This window comes from Aulonocara sp. 'chitande type north' Nkhata Bay, linkage group LG2, assembly GCF_057382095.1.
Source record: "Aulonocara sp. 'chitande type north' Nkhata Bay isolate Kocher_YH1m ecotype deep benthic linkage group LG2, A_spYH_male_GT1.1, whole genome shotgun sequence".
In the NCBI taxonomy this organism is placed as follows: Eukaryota; Metazoa; Chordata; class Actinopteri; order Cichliformes; family Cichlidae; genus Aulonocara; species Aulonocara sp. 'chitande type north' Nkhata Bay.
The window spans coordinates 24,766,304-24,788,736 of NC_141345.1; the positions used below are offsets into that span (position 1 = coordinate 24,766,304).

General features: G+C 41.0%; 2 protein-coding genes across 2 annotated transcripts; one reads left to right on the forward strand and one right to left on the reverse strand.

Annotated features, from left to right (window-relative positions):
• Positions 1-44: 44 nt before the first annotated feature.
• On the reverse strand, positions 45-18,903 carry gfpt2 (glutamine-fructose-6-phosphate transaminase 2). The gene is made up of 19 exons (XM_086312558.1): positions 18,748-18,903; positions 17,636-17,743; positions 14,998-15,105; positions 14,676-14,801; positions 12,705-12,763; positions 12,146-12,280; positions 11,069-11,130; positions 9,158-9,237; positions 6,163-6,280; positions 5,895-6,058; positions 5,541-5,636; positions 5,158-5,255; positions 4,868-4,988; positions 4,520-4,677; positions 4,238-4,352; positions 3,988-4,115; positions 2,366-2,533; positions 2,038-2,199; positions 45-1,096 (listed from the first exon to the last, which is right to left on the reverse strand). Exons 1-19 carry the CDS (start codon positions 18,752-18,754, stop codon positions 1,052-1,054), a joined length of 2,058 nt encoding a protein of 685 aa, XP_086168684.1. The 5' UTR covers positions 18,755-18,903; the 3' UTR covers positions 45-1,051.
• A 1,361-nt stretch (positions 18,904-20,264) lies between these two features.
• Positions 20,265-21,896, forward strand: LOC147337891 (uncharacterized). Its single transcript, XM_086263603.1, has 7 exons — positions 20,265-20,437; positions 20,557-20,627; positions 20,797-20,973; positions 21,237-21,298; positions 21,374-21,436; positions 21,521-21,580; positions 21,663-21,896. Exons 1-7 carry the CDS (start codon positions 20,265-20,267, stop codon positions 21,894-21,896), a joined length of 840 nt encoding a protein of 279 aa, XP_086119729.1.
• The last annotated feature ends 537 nt before the right edge of the window (positions 21,897-22,433 follow it).

A 22,433-nucleotide genomic window follows, 5' to 3' on the forward strand; every position in this document is an offset into this window, starting at 1 on the left:
ATAAATATTAGAATGGGGATGTGGTGGGGGGAATGAACAGACAGGTAAACCTTTTGAACAGAATGAATTTTCAATTTATTGATTGGCAGTTCCCATTTGTCTATAAAGATACAGTATAAAACACAATCATAGTTAAAGATACAACTCCAATTTTATCAGTCTTCCCCATAATAATAATAATTAAAAAAAAACAGTCAAATACAGAATATTATTATTAGAATCATTATAAACCCATTCAAATGCCTGAAACAAAAAACAACACACAAACAAAAAAGCAAAAGAAAACAATTATTATTAAAAGTTATGATATATTATTTGTTTTTGCTGCATAAGTGCTTTTTAATTTATCGAAATGCTCAACCCTATAAGTAAGGAAGGGGGGTTTTTTTGGAGGGAGGGGGGCGGGGGAAATTGGAATTCTGTGAAACAGAACAGAAAGATGACATATTTTATATTAAGATGAAATTAAAAAACAAAAACAAAAAAGTTATGGGTTACTGGCCCACCAGGCACAGTGATTTTATAACTTTTCATGATATTGCAGCCTAGAGGTATGCAGCCCCCGGTGGACATACGAAACTCATAAAATAGAAATTCTGAATCAATCACCTCATGATTGTGTACATTCATAATGCACATTTGGTCCCCGTATTGCACAACTGTAAACACTTCAGTATACCATTTCAATGCTAAACTTCTTACACGGTTTTGGCTCATCTCGTGACTAGAAAAAGGCACAGCAGCTGTGTGAATGTCGTTTTCATAGATTGTTCTGCAAGGCCTCATCAAGTGATACCACGGCCATTCTTCAGCAGTGTATTGGTCTGATTTCACATTTGGCTTTTTTTTCTTTTACAAGTTCATTGTACAATAGACAATACCCCTCTCTCCTCCCCCCAATTCAACACACACACACACACACACACACACACACACACACACACACACACACACACACACACACACACACACACTTAATGTTTGATTGCACTATTGCACTGTTAATCTCCTAAAGAGCTGTCTCTCCTCTCCAGGGCTTTGTGAACTGTAATTATTCCACTGTCACAGACTTGGCCAGGTTTCTGGGAAAGTCAACCTTTAAAAAAAAACAAAACAAAAGAAAAGAAAGTTTGTTATAACAAATTCTCCATGATCAATTTAGCAGCACTGTATAACTTTTTTTTTGATAACACATTTCCCAACTCATTATATTAGTGTACATGGTAAAACAATTGCATCCTGGTAAAGATGTGCCATAATAAGGATTTGGCTATAAATGTTATACATTGTACATTGTTGTGATCATGGACTGTAAATAAAGAGTTCACAATTCTGACAGATAAAGTCTGTTTGCACTGTGGTGAGTAGGGGACATGAGCTGCCTTCTTAGTAAAGTAAAGCATTCACAAGGAAAGAAAAGATGAATAGACACAAGCAGAACCAGAGACATGGACAAAGCATTGGTATTCATGGGCACCACTATCCCTAAAGCGTATGTACAAGCTTAGAAGAACACATGCTGGCTGCCATTACTGTCTTTTTCAAGGAAATCTTTTTCAAGGCCAAATTCTGCACATGTTCGAGTGCCATGACTGTACCATTAGATTTAAGTTTTGTAATCAGTTTAAATCAGTTTTAAATCAGACAACTAGATGAAGTATCTTAGTGTGTTAGTGTGGAATTGAAATGAATGTGTGACAACATCAAATCCACATGCAAATAGATTCCACTGCAAGCATTTGAAAACCAAACAACAGAAGCACACATTACATTCATAATTAGCTGCTCTTAGCATTGGGTGAATTTGAACAAAATCAATATTGCTATAAATCTCATATTAACATCAATATGTGATTACTGAGGTATTACAGACATCGCAGTGACTGTGCATGTGCTTGTGTTTTGCTAAAACGATGCCCATTATTAGTCTTTATGGATATCTATTATATATCTAAATATGAGGATTTGGTCATGATGATTTCTTTATTCCCAGGACTCTTGTCAATAATCAAACCAACGGTTGCATTGAATACTTACATCATATCCTCGGAGGACAGCCAAGTGAAATGACATAAGCTGCAAAGGGATGACGCTGAGGATACCCTGCAGGCAGTCCACAGTTTGCGGCAGTTCGATGGTCTGGTAGGCATTCTTAGTCAACTCAGTGTCATCCTGGCAACAGATGATGATGGGCCGACCCTGATGAAGACAGACATCGAGAGGGCAAGAATATTAACATCAGTCTGTCTGTCCACTCATTTCTGTTGTACTTGGGACTTTCAAAATTTAGTATTTGTGTCTGTTTGTCGTACTTTGAGTGTGTGCCTTGGGTGGATGTGTAAGATGTGTTTTGTTAAAGACCTACTGATCTGGCGGTGACTTGCTGCAGAGCATTCTGGCATTTTGTGTAGCAGGCGTCCCTCATGATGATCATGATGACTGGCATGTGTTTGTCAACGAGTGCAAGAGGACCGTGCTTCAGCTCCCCAGCTAGGATGCCCTCCGAGTGCATGTAAGTGATCTCCTTAATTTTCTGCATCAGAATAAGAATAGTAAAACTTGCTTAGGATGAAGATTAATAGTAAGAATGAAGACAAATTACAGCACAGCCTACATTCCTTGCATGGTATGAAAGCTGTGTGAGCAGCTTTTTCTCATGCGATTTCAACTTAATTATATTCTTTCCTTAAACTTGTTTGGATTATATGATAGTTAGACATCTTCTGTTCTGCGTGTGTGCTCTTTTCAAGGACAATACTGTTGCCCATCAGCTACATGCTTACACTCTTTGTATCAGGGACCAGCTGATGATACTGAAGCAAGCCCACACAGCTATCAGCTCAACAACAAATATCCCAGAAATCAGAAGGACATGCAGATGCAACGTCGCCTCGGCAATGAAAGAAATCTGAGAGTGGCAAATAAGATGTTAGGGTGTTCATGTCAGGTGACAGGAAGGAGATTAAAAACATCTAAAACACTCAGTGAATCATAGACGAGGGAACACCATGGCACAGACGCTGCAGAGCCAGAAAGGCATGTGGATTGCCCATGGCTACAAGGGGTGGCTGTAGCTCAGGTGCATGGCAGAGCAGGTCAGCCACTAACCAGAAGGCTGGTGGTTCGATCCCAGGCTGCTCCAGTCTGCATGCAAAATATCCTTGGGCAAGATACTCACCCCATGTTGCTCTCCGATGCATCCATCAGAGTGTGAATGTGTATGAATGTTGGATACTTAGCACTTAAGACCTTAGAAGAAGTGCTTGTGTGAATGGGTGTGATTGGGTGAATGAATTAGTTGTATAAAGCGCTTTGAGTGCTCAGACACAGTAGAAAAGCGCTATATAAGAACCAGTCCATTTACAAGGCCGGAAGTCGAAATGTAGATGGGGACATCAACAGAGCCAGTGCTGAATGATTTCTTCAACAGATCCTGGACGCAGTCACCTACTGACTACTTTTATAAGCTATTCCTTCATCGTAAATGTCACAGTGTTGATGACGTTTCCTGAGCCTTTGATGATTAGACGTTTTTTCTGTGTTGTGATAAATTAGAGCAAAGGCTTGACGGTGCATGATACGAAAAACCTCAGTAAACTTGTTCAAACTCGGCTGAGTCTTGTGGGTGGAATTGGACCGTCTACATGTAGTAGCAGAGAGGAAGCTGTTGTCAAAACTCCTCTGCATCATAGACAATGTTCCCTTCCCTCTACACAGCGTTGTGGTTAGCCAGAGGTGCACATTCAGCCAGAGACTAATAATGACTAAATGCTCCACTGAACATCACTCCTATGGCCATCTAGTTACATAACTTCTTTTAGTGTTGCCATTTGATTGTTTATAATTTTGTTAGTCATTATTTAGTATAGCTTTTATTTCAGGAACTGTTACAAAACAATTTCCCTGTAAGGATTATATAACATGTCCTGATTCCTAATTCCACTGTACTCATTTTACGACTGATATTATGGCTTTTTTGTAACTCACCAGTGCCCCCTCAAGGCAGGTGGCATAGTTGAAACCTCGACCCATAACCAAAAGAGACTTTTGCTGATACAGTTCATTGGCAATGGCCTTGATCTTCTCATCCAGGGACAACACCTTCTTTATCAGTTCTAAGAGAGTAAAAGAACGATGAGTGAACGATGCATTAATGTTGTTTAGCTTGAATCTCCACATCTAAATACTTATTTTGAATCCACAGAGGCCTTTTTGTAAGATTTGTTGGGGTACTGACCAGGTAGCATCTTGAGGCTGTTGATGATCTCTTCTCTTCTCTTCTGTAGGGAGAGTCTGTCCTCACTCATCATCAAGCCAAACATAATGAGTGAGACAAACTGACTGGTGTAAGCCTGTGTAAGACACACACACACACAGAAACACTTTATAAGCCCCCCTGTGCTGAACAATGAGGAAGAACCCACCAATTTAGAATTGACTCAGGGAGGAGCAGCCATCTGCCACAACCGGTTGGGGGTAAAACCAGTCGAGACAAGTATAGACCATAAACCAGCCATACCTTTGTGCTAGCCACTCCTATCTCGGGCCCAGCATTTATGTGGACTCCACAGTCGGTTTCTCTGCAGATAGAGCTGCCAACAGTGTTCGTTACACCAACTGTCAGAGCTCCCCGTTCTTTGCAGTAGCGCAGTGCCATCAAAGTGTCTGCTGTCTCTCCTAAGGAGCACAGAGAATGAAAACATATGTTCATAAACCACAACAATGTTCCTGTTTCAGGAAAAAATGAAAAAGGCACTGAACGTGGATAGGTGTCACACAGGAAATTACAGTGTAAATAAAGCTTTTCTTTCTAAAGCCACTTTCAGGAAAGTGAAGATAAAAAAGTGCTATTGTGCAACATTATCACCTGACTGGCTGATAAAGAAGCAAACATCATCTCTGAAAACAGGTGTGATACGGTCCAGGAAGTCGCTGGCCAGCTCCACCATGACAGGCAATTCCGTCAGCTCCTCGAGGATCTGTCTGGTCTGTAGAGCAAGTGAGTAAAAACAGAGGATTAATTAACACTGCTACACTCTATCCATACAATAATTTAATTCTTTGAACTCGTCTGTTACTAATGATTGCCTTCTTTACTGCAAAATGCCATCATCAAGCATATACAAGCTAAAATAATGATGTAACTGCTGTACTCACAGCCACCGCAGCGTGGAAACTCGTGCCACAGCCGATCATGATTAGCCGTCTGCAACGCTTTATTTCTTTCAGGTGGTCCTTCAACCCTCCGAGAACAACTGAGAGAACAGAACGTGAAACAGTTAGACCTACTGATCACTCACTGCATCACAACTAATGTCTGTCATACACTTTAGTGCCCAGTCATCATGTGTTTACCGCCTGCAGTTATTAAATAGTGCATTTTAGGAGGTAAATAAGGCTCATAAAAACACGTTTTTTGCTGTAGCGATCATAACATACATGTTTTTATATCTGAGAGTCATTTTTTTTAAATTCCCAGTTATATTAGAGGGTAGTGAGACATGCTAGAACATAGGACTGGCTATCAGTTCACTTGTCACCTTTTTTGGTGTCAAAACAAATGCGGCCCCTCATCGTGTTGACTACTGACTCCGGCTGCTCAAAGATCTCCTTCTGCATGAAGGCATCAAAGTTTCCTGCAAAGGACAACAGGGGCATACATTACCATCACATTCTCTGACACACCGTGACATGCTGAATGCTTTCCTAATAAGAAGTGAGACAGAAAATAAGGATGCACGGAGTTTGTCTTGTGGCTTTGTTTGCACGCATTCAGCCAGCAGAGGGCGAGCATGTGTAACTGTTGATTTAAATCTGCTGCACTGCATGCACAGTACTTGCAATTTGAAATTAGCTACCTAAGAGCCACAAAGTAATTTCAAATAGTTTCTGACCTTTCATGATCTGCTTCAGCTCCATCTGTAGGGTCATGATAGCTCTGACTGGGTCTTCACCGGCCTGCCGGTTCATTCTGTGGATGGAGAGTTTCCCTCCGGTCACTACTGCTATGTCATCATCCTCCATGTACAACACCTTGTTGGTGTGCTCAATGATGGCACTGTGGGTAGACAGAAAAGGTCATTTGGGGAAAAGAAATGAATGAGTAATATAAATTAGTAATATTATGTTTTTGCATTTTGAGTCACATAGAAGAGGCCTCACCTGGCGTCAGAAGCAAAATAGAACTCCACAGCCCTGCCATCCCCCACAGAGTTGATGGCGCTGGAGCTGTCAGCTCGGTTGCGACTGTTCTTCTCATGGACTTCCTCCTTGTGTTGAGCTGCAGGTCAGAAGTCAAAAATCAAGGTTCAGTGACATGCTGCTGTTTTTGCCATTTAGTCTTTTTACTAATTGTAGTCAACATACCCAGCCATTTATCCTTGTTGTTATTACTTATTAAGTTTCAAGCAAGTTCCTCTTACGACTAGACTTATCTTGGATTTTGTTTGCTTCTGTGCAAAGAATGGCTTACTTAATAATATCTTGGATTTTATTCCTGTATCCTTGGAGTTTGTTTCACTGTATTTCCTTTGTTTATTCATTTGTGGTTTGCACGTTTGCCTAATACACAAACGTTGTCCTGTTTGATTACAGGGAGGAGACATAAATCCCTCTGGGGCTATGTCAGGAAGGGCATCTGGTGTTAAAAAAAAAAAAAAATCTGCCAAAGCAAACATGTGGAGCTACCTGCTGTGACGACCCCCTTGTGAAAAAGGGAGCAGCTGAAAGTCGCTTTTATTCAGCAAACATTACATTCTCAGCATTAGAAACCTGCACATTGCAAAGTCGAGAAGTAGAGTGGCTTTGCAGCTCAAAAAGATACTGTTTTTTTTTTATCGCAAATCAAAAGATTCAAAAGTATGCAGAGAAACAAAAAAACAAACAAAACCCCCACAAATTTGCTGAGGGTTGCTGAAGCCCCACACAAAGTGTTTATGCAGGGTGAAAGAGTGGTTTCCATCTGTGAAGTCTTATTGTGTACCTAAGACTGGGTTATTTGCAGAGGCAAACCATCCTCCTCCTCACATTATACACATACTCTGAATCTACTCAGAGTATGCATTCATGCCTCTACAAACAAATCAGCCTATAATTTGTTAATTTCCAAGTATACCTGACTTTTTTACTCATATCTGTCTGTTACTTTTCTAAGATGAAGAGGGGCTTGCTAAGGCTGGGACGTTTTCTAATTCTGACAAGGCTTGAAACTAAAAAAGAGAAATTTTATACATTTAATGTGAACAACAGACGAAGTGAAACACCGATTTTGTACTTAATATGTCTGGTTAATAAATTACTCTTTGCCTGTTAGTTAATCTGGGGATTTAAATTTGAGTCACTAAATTTAGAAAATATCTTATATGTAATGGTATATTTAAATAAATGACCCAAAAAGGACTTATCACGCCATTTTTGAGGTCATTTAAAACACGACACTAAGCTTTTCAGTGCCTGCCCTGGAAGTACCTCTGCCTTGAACTTTGGATGCCTTCATTAACAACCGCAGATAGATAAGATACTGCGGACACAGTCTACAGAAAGAAAGAAAGAACACCAGCAGGGCGGTGTGATCGTAGCAGCTGAGGATTTCTTTGTAAGATTCAATATCTGGACATTTAAAAAAGATACTTCAAGTTTTAGATTTTAGACATTCAAACTGTGATCAGTTTGTAACACCTCACTACATTTTCCTCTTCGTTCCCTCCACTATCTGCAGGTTCTGTGGGTGAAGGGCTGTGTGAATTTGTGCCAAGCAATCACTATAAACCAATGTAGCCACCTGAATCATCATGCCAATTTAAATTCAAACTCATGCCTGGCTACACCAAAATGCAGTTTGCTATAGCCAGGCAAGTAATACCAGTTCAGCACGCTTCTCCATCTCTCATTCAGCAGCAATGACTGGGAGTGTCTAAATGAGATCAGCAGTGGTTTTTAACAAATCCCTGTTGTGGTTTGACAACGCCTGACAAAAGCTTTATCAGGATCACTTTATTCAAAATGGGATTATTATTCAAACTACAGTCATTTATATTTAGCTCTGTATCCAGGATCTCCCTGCTCTTTCGTGTGCCGCTGTGGAAAGCACGAGGTGGGGAGAGCAGGAACAGCAGCAGCAGCAGCAGGACCCACTCACAGAACAGAGGCACTCACAATAATGAAGCCAGAAATAGTGAGAATACCATGAAATTGAGGAGTTGGGGTGGAGGTGCGTCTGCAAAGCAGCTTGCAGAGGCTGCAACTGTATATAGCCCCAAAATATATTAAATAGCACAGCACGTATGAGAATTGCAAATGAGAAAGATCCACATCAGCTGATCTGATGTGGATTAGCTGACCTGATATGGCCGGCTGAGCTTCACTCCACAGCCTGGCAGAACTCACGCTCAGATTAAACATCGGTGTTATTCTTACTCATGGAGCATAGGGACTAGTGGTCAGCCTTCCCGCTGCTCTCACTGGACTGGGGTTTTTTAACAGTGGACACTCTATCATGTGAATACGCCACTAGAGTCAGTGAATGCACCAGGGTGGGTGGTTTCAAAAAGTTTGGACCCAAACTGGGGAAGTCTCGAATTTTGTTAAACTAAATGTTTCTCAAGATGTCATTCAATTTCCAAAACACCACTGCCTTTAAAACTTGACACAAAGTTTCCCTATTACACTGTAAGAAATGTTTTATTTTATTATTACTTTACAGTAAAAAGTGGAAAGCTGGTATTACTTTGACAGTAGCTGGGAAAATTATTTTGAGAGTGTGGGGTTGTTTCTGTAGGCTATACATGAACCAATCTCTATACCTTCTTTAAACATAAACATAGGCGTTGTATCTTAATTTGACTCTGCTTGCTTCAGGGGGACTGTCCCAGTCAGTTGAAACTTCCTTGAACAATAAAACTACAACTGCTTCCTTATAGGGGTCAGATATCCATATGATAACCAGCAGAAGTGAGATCATGTTAGATAATTTAACAGAGCGTTTATCTTGACATTCCAAATATTTCATCATGTCCCACTTTTCTATCGTGCAGTAAATCTTCATATCTACAGTTAGACTCTAGGGCCTAGAGTCTAACTGTAGATATGAAGAGTCTAGACGGGCAGGTTTAGGGTGCAGTGTAAGTGAATATGGCACTAAAAGAGGAATAGAGCTCACCACTGTTGTACTGCACGGGGATGTGCTCGGTCAGCAGCTCATGCTCACTTCGCACACCGATGACCATAGGACTTCCTCTCCTGCCAAGATAAGGGGGGGGGGAGAGATGGGAGAAAGATTAGGTTTCACATTCATCGTCTGCTTTGCAGGACATGTCCTGACATTCTTTACTATAATACTTCTAAACAAAGCAAAATATTAAAGAAATCTTTTAGTTTGTTCTTGCTTATACTACTGCACATTCAGTGTGTTCAACATTAGTCCTCCATATTTTGTACATATTTCCAAGACTGCTTGACTGTTCCTGGAACAAGTCACTGGGTCCGCATTGGCCGTTGATGCCATGTGGACGTCTCTTATTGGCTCAGGAGGCAGAGAAAGTGTAAACATGTATCACAGGTGGGGGAGGAAGGTGTGAGGATGCCAAGCTTAAAACAGGAGACACCTTTACACGCACTTTAGTGATCGCAGTGCAAACAGTGTGTCAACACAAAACCACTTCATTGTGAGTTAAGAAGCCGTATTCTAAAGGCCTCTCCTTACTTCTCCTCCTTGTCTGCATCTTTTCTCTCTGCTTCGCATGTCTCTGGGGCTTTGCTGACGTAAGCACGATGGTTGTTTTAAGAGGCGTGGGGCTTGAAAATGGAGGATTGCAAACAGAAACATGTGGTGGCCATCCAGTACAATATTGTAGTTTCGCCAAAGAAGGGAGAGATGGGAAGAAGTGAAATCAACGGAGAGCCTTATCATGATAACGATGTTTAAAGGACCACTTTGGCTTGTTTACACTAAACCACACCAAGCACACTCTAGTGTGTATGGCATGCAAGCATAGCAGAATCAGAGGGGTGTGACGTCTAACACAACAGCATCTGCATGGAATGGTGCTGGATCTACTTTCGGATTTGGTTAGATTCAGAGTGTTACAACTTCCTCTCCAGGCTGAAAGGCACAACAATAAAGTGCCTGTTACAGAGACCGGTGAGGCAGAAAAATGGCGCAATGCTACACCTTCAACAGGGTATGACAGGGACTTGTATTAAATAAAAGACACGAGTGGAAATGGCAGAACAAAGTCCCAGAAAGCAAAGCCGAGGTTGTGAGAGTAAAAGTTTCGCTGTGAAGGTCATCCATGATGGCAAAGGGTGGGTGGTGTCTAGCATCACTAGATAATTGAAAACATTCCCCTTTTCCCTCTGTCTTGGCAGACAATGCTGATTGTTAAACATGTAAACCACAAAAATACATCGAGTACGGCCAATGACATGCGTTATACTGATATCGGCTTTTAGAACGCAGGCGACAGCTGAGACAGCAGAGATTCATCTTAAATTCATCTTAAAAACACGGTGAGATTTTACGCCCACCTCTCATTTTGCCGCCCTCCTCATTTCTCTCTTCCTTCTTAACTTACTCCAGTGCGCTGCCTTTTCCCTGATCTCTGGCAGGGTCACTGAACCAGGAAAGGTATGAATAAACTGATGAGAAACAATTAACCTGGAGTTTCATGCGACCCAGCCAAATTTCCTGGAGCTGAAACGCGAACCCCTCATTGTTAATAAATTACAGAGAAGGTGGCCCAGGGCCAGGGGCCCAGAAGGGAGGGGAGGCTCTCAATTCAGTCTCTGGTCCTAAGATGCAGGTTGTACTCACACATAGCCGAACAAGAATTTCCTCAGCGCATATATCCACTATTATAAACAAAGGAAGTTCCAGAGTCCTGTCATAGTAAATGTAAGCTCAGATAAGCCACAACACATAAATCTAAGGAGCCTCCTAAAATCATATTGTATTGCTTTATTGTGGTAACAACAGGAATGAGTCACTCCCAGTGAGTCTGGTTCATATTCCTGGGCGGTATGTGTGAAAGACAGTGTGTGACTGAGTGTGCGTCAGAGCGTGCATACTAACCTGGTTGCCACGGCCTCTCCGGGGAAATGACGGCTTTTAAACACGAGAGCAAAGGCCCCCTCCTATAACACAGGAAAAAAGCAATGGGAAAAAAGAATTCAGTTAAGCTTGATGAAATAATTCAGTCCAATAAATGATGAAGAAACGAAGGGTGAAGAAGAAGGATAATAATAATAATATCAAAATAAAATAAAAAGAAACATCTCAAAAAGTTAACGTAAAGTCAATTAACCATTCCAGGAAAGTGTGGGACCTTTGAGAGACACAGAGCACAAACAAATGTTTCTCCTGGCCCTACGGGTTTTAAACATGTGTGTGCGCATGTGCGTTTGTATGTGTTGGAGGGGGGATGTTAAGGTGCAAGGTGGTGGGTGTGCGTGTGGAAACTGGGGGGGTTAAAAGAAAAGAGACCCCTATTGTACAAGATCAGCTGTGTTTCGAAAGGACTGACTTCAAGTCTGCCTGTGGTGGTTATTGAAGCCAAACTGGCTGAGTGTGTGGCTGTGGTGGTGAAATATGGGGTGGGGGTTGAAGGATGGGTGGGTGGATAGTGGGTAAGCAAGCATTCAGTAGAGGGCGAAGGGATGGTGTCATGATCCGGGATTTTTTTAGTGGGCATCTCAACCGTCTGGTTCCCATTACTCAGAATGGCCGCCTATACTTCCTCTGTTCTTCTACTCTGCGACTGTGACATTAAAGCGTTACTCACATGATTAAAAACTGACGTTTTTTATTTCATTTTATTTTTTCCCTTTTTTCTGTGACTAATGATGTCACTGATGATGCTGTCCAGGCGGTTGCCATAGCATGTGTGTTTGTAATGGAGCGTGTTTTTTAATGGACAGGAAATCTAAGCAGTTTCACAACAAGTAAAATACGTACATGAGTGTATGACTGTCACGGATACACTTTATGACATTCAGTGACAGTCTTTTAGCCTTCATGGTTACCAGCAAACTCGCTGTAAAACTTTTCCACTGCTTAAACTGAAGCAAAAACTGGAGAAGAAAGCAAAAGAGTGCATCTGTGAAGCCATGAAGTAGGCCATTGTGCATTGCTGCTATGAGAGCAACTCACCAGCTGTTTAATCACCCTCTCTACTAGCTTGGAGAAAGTGATGCTGTCATTCTCTCTGTTGTCATAAACATATTTGATCAGCTTCGGGATCACCTCTGTGTCTGTCTCTGACTCAAACTCGTAACCTTTGTTGATCTGAGGAAGGCAAAAAAAAAGAAGTTAATATTAATTTAATCCACACTGTTGAACTGTTTCTGTATTAAAAGCATTTAATGAATCTTCCAGCAACACACGCTTGCTCAGTAGCTCAGAAACCTCAAAAGAATTAATGTGGAACAGATTAAAGTTTTGACTTAAGACTGAAGTCCATATTTTCTTTATGTAGACGAAAATTAGAAGAAAAATCCAATCAGATTTGTAACATCTAGTATCTTAATACATACATATATATATTTTCTTTTATTTGCTTAAGTGATGTGACAAATTGACTACCAAACCCATCTACATCCACAATAACAGTGTTATAATCAATGGAACAAAAGGCAATGACAATAAGGCCTTTAGCATAGGAAGTGCGTTTACGTCAAGAGGATTATTTTCTAATGAGATGATTACGTACCAGGTACTTCTTCAGCTCTTTGTAGTTGGTAATGATGCCGTTATGGATGACGACAAACTCTGAGAAAGACAACAAGAGTGAAAAGATTATAGAAGCTATGTACCCGCTGCACCTTTAGGACAACAATGTTAAGTATGCGCTTAGGCAAGTTTAACACAAAGCACTGGATTTAACAGATACTCAACACTACTATCAATACAAGGTGGACAATTTAAAAGAGTACGAACAAGTGCAAAAACATATATTATCATAATGATAACAACATAATAAGACTGCTATATTTTTTTGCAAACTAATTTTGAGTCAGTTTTGTAATTTTCTGTCACACTAATTCTGATGAGCATGTTCTAAAGCCAAGGTACATAACTGACACACCTGTAAACGTGGCACACTTAGGACAAACGTTTTGGTTTCAGTTCATGAATAGAAGGCGTGCCTGTGCACTAAAAAGGTAGGCAGCATGGTAATTTGTTGGGCATGGATGTTAAAGCAGTAGTTGGAAGAATTCTGAGGGAATTTGAAAACAGATAGTCCTCAACTCATCGTTCTAAGCAACTCTGACCAAATAAGCAAAGAGGGCATTTGCATGTGCTTCACATGGAAAGGAGAAAAAAGTGAGCCAGCGCAGAGTTCTGACGTCACCCTGGACGTGAACCCAACTTCTTCCATGTGAAAGTCTCTCATCAACCCTCTACAACAGAGATGCCAAACTCATTTCACATATGTACAGCTCACTTTGCTTTAATGCAGGCCGACAGAGTCAAAGATATTTAACCTCCTGAGATCCGAGCTCTTTCATGGCATGCACCTAATTTTGGTTTCTGAGAAAAATTAGATCAACATATGAGGACATTCGTTTAAAATGTTGATAGAAAAGTGTCAGTATAATGTCCTCATAAGTGGATATCAGCCCCTTGTAGAGAAAAATTAGGTATTTTGGTCTAGACATCCCAAAATGTGATGTTCACATATGTGGACGCCAGGTCCTAGGAGGTTAATGAAACATTTAATCCCCGACAAGTTTTAATATAAAAAAGACAGTAATCTCATTTTTTAAATTATAGAGATGTAAAATTAGCAAAAAAGATGTGGTAGATCATTGCCCAGGCTGGCCTGTATTTGTAAAACGCAGTTTTAGTTAAATCACCGGATTATTTTTTCCATAGTAGGTAGTGAAAAACAGGAACTTTATTATTTTGTGTTGTGTGAATGGCATTAGGGAGCTCTTTATTGGTAGGAAAAAATGCAAAAGTTATGAAAATACAGTTAAAAGTTTACTCTTTCACATTTTTCCAAAGCCTTCCAGCAGTCCGGATTGGAGTCTATATCTTCCATCCATCCATCCATTCACTTCCGCTTATCCTTTTCAGGGTCGCGGGGGGCGCTGGAGCCTATCCCAGCTGTCATAGGGCGAGAGGCGGGGTACACCCTGGACAGGTCGCCAGTCTGTTGCAAGGCTAACACACAGGGACAAACAACCATTCGCACTCACATTCATTTGCACATTCACACCTAGTGACAATTTGGGTTATCCAATTAACCTATCCCCACAAGCTGCATGTCTTTGGACGGTGGGAGGAAGCCGGAGTACCCGGAGGGAACCCACGCAGACACGGGGAGAACATGCAAACTCCACACAGAAAGACCCCGGCCTGATGTTGGAATTGAACTCAGGACCTTCTTGCTGTGCGGCAACAGTGCTAACCACCGTGCCACCGTGCTGCCCGTCTATATCTTCCTTATGTCTGATATCCTTGCTCTGCAACATTAATTATTCGTACACCTGTGTAGACTTTCTTGCTCTTTATTCTATTTAGCTGATTTGATCTAAAAAGATCATGTAAAAGTAAAAACCAGCCCCAAAGAGGAGCAAGATGCTAATTATTAACATGCAGTTATTATGGATTTGTTTTTCAGTGACTTGCTGTCTATGAGGATCCCATAAATATATACTTTGTGAGTACATCTTACCATTATCCTTATCAGAGCGATGAGGATGGCTGTTGAGAGCGCTCGGCTCTCCGTGGGTGGCCCATCGGGTGTGAGCGATGCCAAAGTGTGTGCACAGTTCTTCATCAAGGTTCAGCGAGTCCTTCTCTGGACAAGCAAAAACACAAAACCAGCCCTGTTACTGACATGACAAGAATTCAGATGATTTTTAAGCTTGACAAATGCTAAAGTTTTTTTCAGAATTCCTTCAATTGTTTTGTACTTTTAAAGAGGACGATGAGAAGGTTTTTGAGCTAATCAGAACCAAGTGAACAGACACAGAAACCCCCCCCGAGAAACCTACTGTAAAGCTCCTCGTCCAGAGCCTTGACCTTCCCTGTCTTCTTGATTAAACAGATGCTGTTATTGTTTCGGTCACTTGTTGTCTTGCTAGGGCCATCCACAGCAATACCTGGTAACAGGGAGAGAGGGTGGAGGTGAGGTGTTAACTCATTTTTTCAAACAAAAAGGCAGAAAACAGTAAAGTGTCAAAATGCTGTGCTCACTATAACAATAATGCTCACCACAAAAAGACATGAAAGATTTTGAACATGAGTTGCAGCAAGATAAGTTAGGACAATCAAAGCAACTTGAGATACAATACGTTATTATAGGAGGTACTATTTCTGATTTTGCATGTGCGTGTTTGTTTTACAATGACCTTCTGATTCTGTTGCTTCATCCTGCTCTAACAGGATGAACAAATACGAGCATGTGTTTGTATGGGTGTGCTTTTTGTATGGGATACTATAGAAAGGCTCTGAGTTAGATGTCACTGTCAAAAGATCATATTGTTTTCCAGCCCAACTATCCCAAACATGACATGTTTCTCTTTAATGAAGGTACTGCGGCTTCGGATCATGCTTACAGACGACAATAAAATTTAATGACGAAATTCCCTGTTGACTTAGTGGTTTGATGTGTAGCAGGAAGTGGAGGAGGAGCTCAATCAAACTGTAGAAAAGTGTTGGGGCAGGAAGGCAGAAAGAAAAACACACCTTTGGAAACTGGTGGTATTCCTGTGAGGGCTGCTATGATATGCCAGGTGAGGGGGAAATGGTTTTGATGGAAATCACTGGAAAGAGTCCCAGAAAGTCGATTCTGTTCATCTGGATGCAGCATTTTCAGATGAACAGAATTGACTTTCTGGGATTTCTTTCTCTGGGTGATTGAGCATGTATCGAGACACCGGAAAGAGTGGATCGTTCCCGATGCCAAACTTGGAAAATCTTTCTTAGGAATTTGGAAGGTTGAAATAAATTTGAACGATTAAAAGGCAAAAGATTTTATTTAAGCAGTGCCTGAGTAAATGGTGATACTTTCATTTTGGTTTTTAGAAGTCAGGAGAAGTTAATCTTCATCACTGTCACTGCAGGCGCAATGCTTTTTGTACTTAAAGGCTTCATGCTTATGTAAATGAAAACATTTCATGATGTTATTAAGTAAAATATAATATGCATCTGTGTGCTTATAGAAGAACATTTGATTGCGATAGGAGAGCTAGTCCACATACTCGGAGCTCACCCGTCCACAAGCAGCTCTAAGTGTTTACTGGGCAATAAGTTGGGGGCGGTGAGCTGTAATAATAAAGTCTGTAGGAGATTAGTGCAGTACTAACAATGTTCATATCCTTGAGAAAGAGGACACAATGCAATATGATAATATTCCTCAGCTTTAAAACGAAACAATCACACAGTTGTCCCATCTCTCGAATTTCATAGTTGAATCAGAAATTATACCAAGACTCCTCATATGAAGGCGAATGTTGTTTTCTAGGACCTTACGTAAGTGATTAAACTTGCAGTGTCATTCAAAGAGTCTAAAAAATCTGCAGTCATATCAGTCTTCAAAACAACTAATAGGACCTTCAAGTAAAGCACAAGCAAGTAGGCTGGAAGATGAGGAAGAGGATCTTTCTGCTAAGTATGAGGCTTACTTAGTAGATAAAGGCTGTGTCTCAGAGGCCAGTTTGATCTTGGTAAATGCTAAATGGACTGATTCTTTTATAGTGCTTTCTGCTCTCCCAGAGCACTCAAAGTGCTTTAAGACAGTTTAAAAGAATCCAGTGGTAAACTGCACAAATACCACTTTTCCTCATCTTTGTGCAGCCTGTAAGTAGGTGAAGTCGTGTCAGATACTATTATGTGGAACCTGAGGCTTAAGTTGTTATTGTCTAAATAGGTTTCCTCTGGGGCTATAAAGGCAATATCGGAAGGATATTAGTGTTGGAGGGTCCATACTTTGTTTCTATCTTCTAAATTCAGAATGTGGTCCAGTGAGCTTATTTTTTAAAACAGAAGTTGACCCAGAGTGTTCCGAGATGTGTTTCTGTTGTGTTGACTCATTATTGTGGAATGTTAAAACCACAGTGGTTATTAAAATGTGTTCAGAATTTGCAAATTGATGATGATCTATCTTTTAAACCACGATGCACTGCTTTCTCCTACAGCTGCCTTTAGAGGTTGAGAGGATGGGTACTGGTATCCGCCATACTGGCGCTGTATTTACCTGGTATAGGAATGATAGCAAAATGAATGACACCACTACCAGCTAGAAATGTATGTAGGTCAAATATGCTTTTAGAAGGAAAGCTGTGCTGACACGTAACTTATATCACTTTGCTAAGAGTTACAGGTATCGAATGCTACACTGGTTCTTCTGTACTTGAGAGTATTTCATTTCTAAGTTAGCCTACATGTGCTGGAAGCGGTTCAGTGGATAAGACTGTGCCTTTATAGAGATCACAGTATTCACTGCGTGCCTGCAAATATTATAAACAAGGGTTCAAGAGCAAATCCTGATATATTTAGTTAGTGTTTATGAATTGAATTCTGTGAAATGTTTCCTTGATTTCATACAGGGGAACTAAAAGCATCTGTGGTGCGTGTGTATACGTGTGTGGGTGTGGGAGTGTGTGCTAACTGTGAAGTTGAGTGTCTCACCTGCTGAATCGTACCCTCTGTACTCCAGTCTCTGCAGTCCCTTCACCAGCGTCTCAAATATCTCCTTTCTGGTGCGAGGCACTTGGTAATTCAGGTAGGCAAAGATCCCTTTTAGAGAAACAGAAACAGAACCGGAATCTTCTGAGAGGCTCAATGCAGTCAGAGTTGAAACTGCTGTCAAAGTTCATTTAGTTTAGACAATTTATTAGGAATACTTCTTGCAAACAGCATCAAGAAACACACAGTGGATAGAAAACATTACTTGGTGAGTTTCATTAATAGGTCATTAATAAAGAAGATAAAGCTGCAATAAAGATTCACTATGACCTTCATCAAACTTAAGCTGCTCTACTTGATATGAGCAACTACAGGAAGAATAATCATCAGAGGATCTTTATTTTTGCGACAACGAGTCTGTAAGTAAAATGTAGTATAAGGACTTGTTGTAAGGTTTAGGGCATATGTCCTCTGAAGTGGTGGAAACACGACTGCGTGTGTGTCTTTGCAGGAATGTTCCGGGCAGCTCTACTCCCGCAGGCACACAGCTGGCCATTGACGGACAAACATTGCACGCAGTGTTGTAGCAGCCAGGTAGAGAGGGTAAAGTAAAACTCCTGCAATATCGGCCTCTTCCTTGCAGGCTCGGGGTGAGGCCGGAGAACTGTTAAACATTTACTTCAGACTGTAAACGCTATTCTTTAAGAGCAATAAAATAATAATAAAAAAGTATTACACCTCAACCTTCCCGGGACAAAAGCGGGTCGCTGTGAATGAAACAGACCGATCTTTTGACAGTTGGATGACTGGTCTAACTGCTCAGACCTGTCCCTCACACCCGTGAGTAAAAACACTGACACGTAGCAGCTGAGTCTGAAACTTTTCAGGAATCCACACAGAATCGAAAACAGAGCTCAAACTACACACAGTTCAAAGTGACTACATAAAACCTTGACAAAATGACACGTCCGCCAGTATCTTGCTTTGTAACTTGCATTTAAATCATCGGTAGTTTCACTGGCCACTGTCCATCAAAGCGACTCCCGTGCGTAATTGCCGCAACCTTTCCAACATCTTTCTAAAAAAAAAGGCAAATTTACGAAGATAAGTCTTACCGCACATGGTTCAAGTTTCGTCCTCACGGCTCCGCTGAAAAATGAAAGAGAACGTTTGTAATTTCCCGATCGAAGTGATGCTTCTACCGCTTCTACATTAAATCCAGATGGACTGCGCTCTCCAGTTCACTCCCCCTCTCTATTTAACTACTGAATCCTGGAGAGGCGGCTGCCGCACCTCCTCTAACACCTCCCCCGTTGCCTGCTCTGTTAACCCCGTCCTGGTGTCGGACGCAGGTGTTCACTACTTCATCAGTCGAAAGATGGATGAACTTGGTTTTATCCCAACCCACCTGCCAGCGTCAGCCGGACTCAGGAGTTTGTAGACTTTGACCACAGTGTGAATAATAATAATGGCTTTTCTCTTTAGTTATGCATTTGGGTAAGGTGGGGCCCTGCCTTCTCTAATTCAGCTTCAACAGTTTTCACGGCACTTCTGGTTCTGAATGAAGAATCAGGCCTTCGCCATCACTGAAGCATGCAGGCTTTAAAAAAAATCTATTTGTTAATCTATTTAAATGGAAAAACGAATCGATTTAAATCCAGACTCAACATTTTAAACAGGGATCCGTTTATAACCACGCATTACTCTAAAATGACGTCTAGTTTTCTGTACTTATCCCCGAATTAGCAGAAACTCAGGAATCAATCGGCACAGTTCGTGATAACGAGGTGTTTGAAAAACTTGCATCAAGGACCATTGTGTAAGGGTGTCTACTTAAAAGAAGCAAAAATAGAACATTATCAGGAATGGTAAATAAATGGTAAATGGCCTGTATTTATATAGCGCTTTTACTAGTCCCTAAGGACCCCAAAGCGCTTTACATATCCAGTCATCCACCCATTCACACACACATTCACACACTGGTGATGGCAAGCTACATTGTAGCCACAGCCACCCTGGGACGCAGGAATGGTGATTCATTCATTCATTCATTCAGTAATATGGCATGTCAGGAATGTATTGTCTACATGCTTCAGAGATCACTGTTTTTTTCCTTAGCTGTTATGAGTGTGTTAGCGTCCATTGCTTCTTTGTAAAACAACTTGTAAAACAACTAATGTACGGAATAATCAAGATTAACAAAACAAAACAAAACAAAACAAAACAAGTTGCTATCCCAGGGCATATTTACATCAGTTATCCATAATTATGTAATTTCTTGCAGAAACTGAGATTTTAGCACATAGCCAGGCTGAGACGATGTCGTGTATAAGTGTCAGCATCTTGCCCAAAGATACTTCAGCATGCAGACTGGAGCAGCCAGGAGAAACTACCAACCTTTCAATTAGTAGATGACCTGGGGTCTGTTTCAGAAAGCGGGTTTAGAAAACTCAGAGTGAAAAACGATACTCAGGGTTGAGTAACCCCGAACTGTCCAACTCGGAATATTCGGTTTCAGAAAGGCTGATAACAATTAGTTCAATCAACGCGGAGTTGCTTTAACCCCAAGTTAAGCGCGCGCACGAGGACACATAAAGCCCTGATTAGTGGAGCACAGATTAAGCGAGTCACCATGGAGACGGAGGGAAAGAAGGCGCGGTCAATGTATTTTACAGCGCTTGAGGCCGAAATTCTGATGGCAGTATATGCCGATAACATGCAAATTTTGCGGAAAAAAAGTAACACAGCCTCAGCTGCAAAAGAAAGGGAGCATGCATGGCAAAACATAGCCGACAGAGTCAATGCGTGAGTGTTAATTTAAACATTGATCTAGGGATTTCCACCCATTTAACACGTTATTTTATCATATTATATTATATTTTTTTATTTTATACATTTCAGTTTGTGATGTGATTTGAGCGCAGGTGCAACCCAACAGGCCCCAAACGTTCCTGGCAGCAAGTAAAAATGAAATATAAAAATATAGTCCAAACAGGTAAGGTGTAATTGTATTATGAGCCATAGTGCTTGGTCTGTTTGTCCTATGTAAATCAATTGCAGTTAGAGGCTACATTAATTTTCTTTCTGTAAGCACTTATTGAAATTATCTGAGCACATTACAAGTACATTGCTTACTCTGTATGCTCAAATGTGGCCCGTTATAGCCAACAGAAAAAAAGCGGAGGCCCGAAAAACAGGTGGGGGTCCTCCACCACCACCACTCACAGAGGCTGAGCAGTTGGCCCTCAGCCAAAACAGTGGGCACCCTGTGGCTGAAGGCATCTCTGCGGGGACATCCTCTGAGTCAATAACCCCGCAAGACACAAGTGCCTACATAAGAGGTAAATTCAAAATAATACATGATGTGCATACATCCTTTCTTCACAGTCACCTTTGCAGTGCTACTCATTCATTTGATAAACTCTTTACCATAATGGATTATTTTGTAGTGAAGTTATTTTCCTACTGATTTTGCCTTGCCTCAGTCTTGGCTGTCTTTGAGAGCATAATGACAATGAAGTGTAAGCTGATTGGTATGTTTGTTAATTGCCATTTGGTCCCTTGTAAGTTATAAGTGACCTGTATAAACCTCATATTCTATCAGTTGATGGTGATGGTGTACTGCATCTGGTGCAGCCTCCTGTTGAGCCAGACCAACATGCATTTGTGAGTACTCTTAATACTCCACAGATTATATGAGTTTGCAGTAGAACAGCAATGTTGTTAATTTCTTTACTACAGGAAAATAATGAAGAAACATTGACAGCTGTTACAGAGGAGGAAGCAACAGAGGCACTTTATGAGGTTTACATCGCACAATGGAAAATATAACAATTGAATAAAATGTGGTACTTTAATAAAACCATGGACTTTCTATGTCTCTAACAGAGTGATGATGGAAATGAAGAGGAAGAGTGTCCAGCCACTTCTCCAACAAACCTTTCCTCAGTAAGATGTTCAGCACTGATTTACAACCAACCTAAGTAGGCATGTACTATGAATGTCAATGCTACTTTCTGTGTTTCAATAGCTCCCTGTAAAGCAGCTGTACAAGACCTATTTGATCAAGAAAATAAAAAAATGCGACTTGGAAATGGAACACTTCAAGCAGCAGATCCAAAAGACCAAGATTGAGATTTTACTGCTGGAACATCAGTTAAGGGTGGGTGAAGTGGTCAGAGATGGACGAATTATTTCAGTGTTTGAACAACATAATAATATACTTATTAATACTTTGTGTACAGGAAATACAGGCGACCAATAAAGCCAGTTGAAAAAAAAATCTGTTTATTCTTCTTTCAACATGTTGAGGTGATGGGTCAAAGGAAATGATTGTGACATATGGTGTCTCTGACTGCTCTTCCATCTTGTATGTCCGTGGGAGGGTCAGGATGTTCATGGTTTGGATCACTGCTGATGTTTGGTTCAGAAGGACAGTGTTCTCCTCTAATTGTGGCAATGTTGTGAAGAATCACACATGCCACAATAATGTCACATGCCCTTTCTGGGGTGACCCTGAGTCTTTGAAGCCACTGGAACCGGGCCTTAAGCATTCCGATAGTCATTTCAACTCTGGCTCTTGTCCTGCAATGAGCCAGATTATATCGCTGCTGTGGGCCCGGGTCAGGGTAAGGGGTAAGCAAATAGGGTAAACATGGATACCCCCTATCACCAAGCAAGTAGCCAGTGAACTCTCCTAAGACAGAAGGATACACTTCAGTTCAAACGTCCCTGTAGCAATTGGTCTTTATATATTTTAAAGCATTTTCAACTCACCATGTCCAAATTTTGTGCTCAGTGT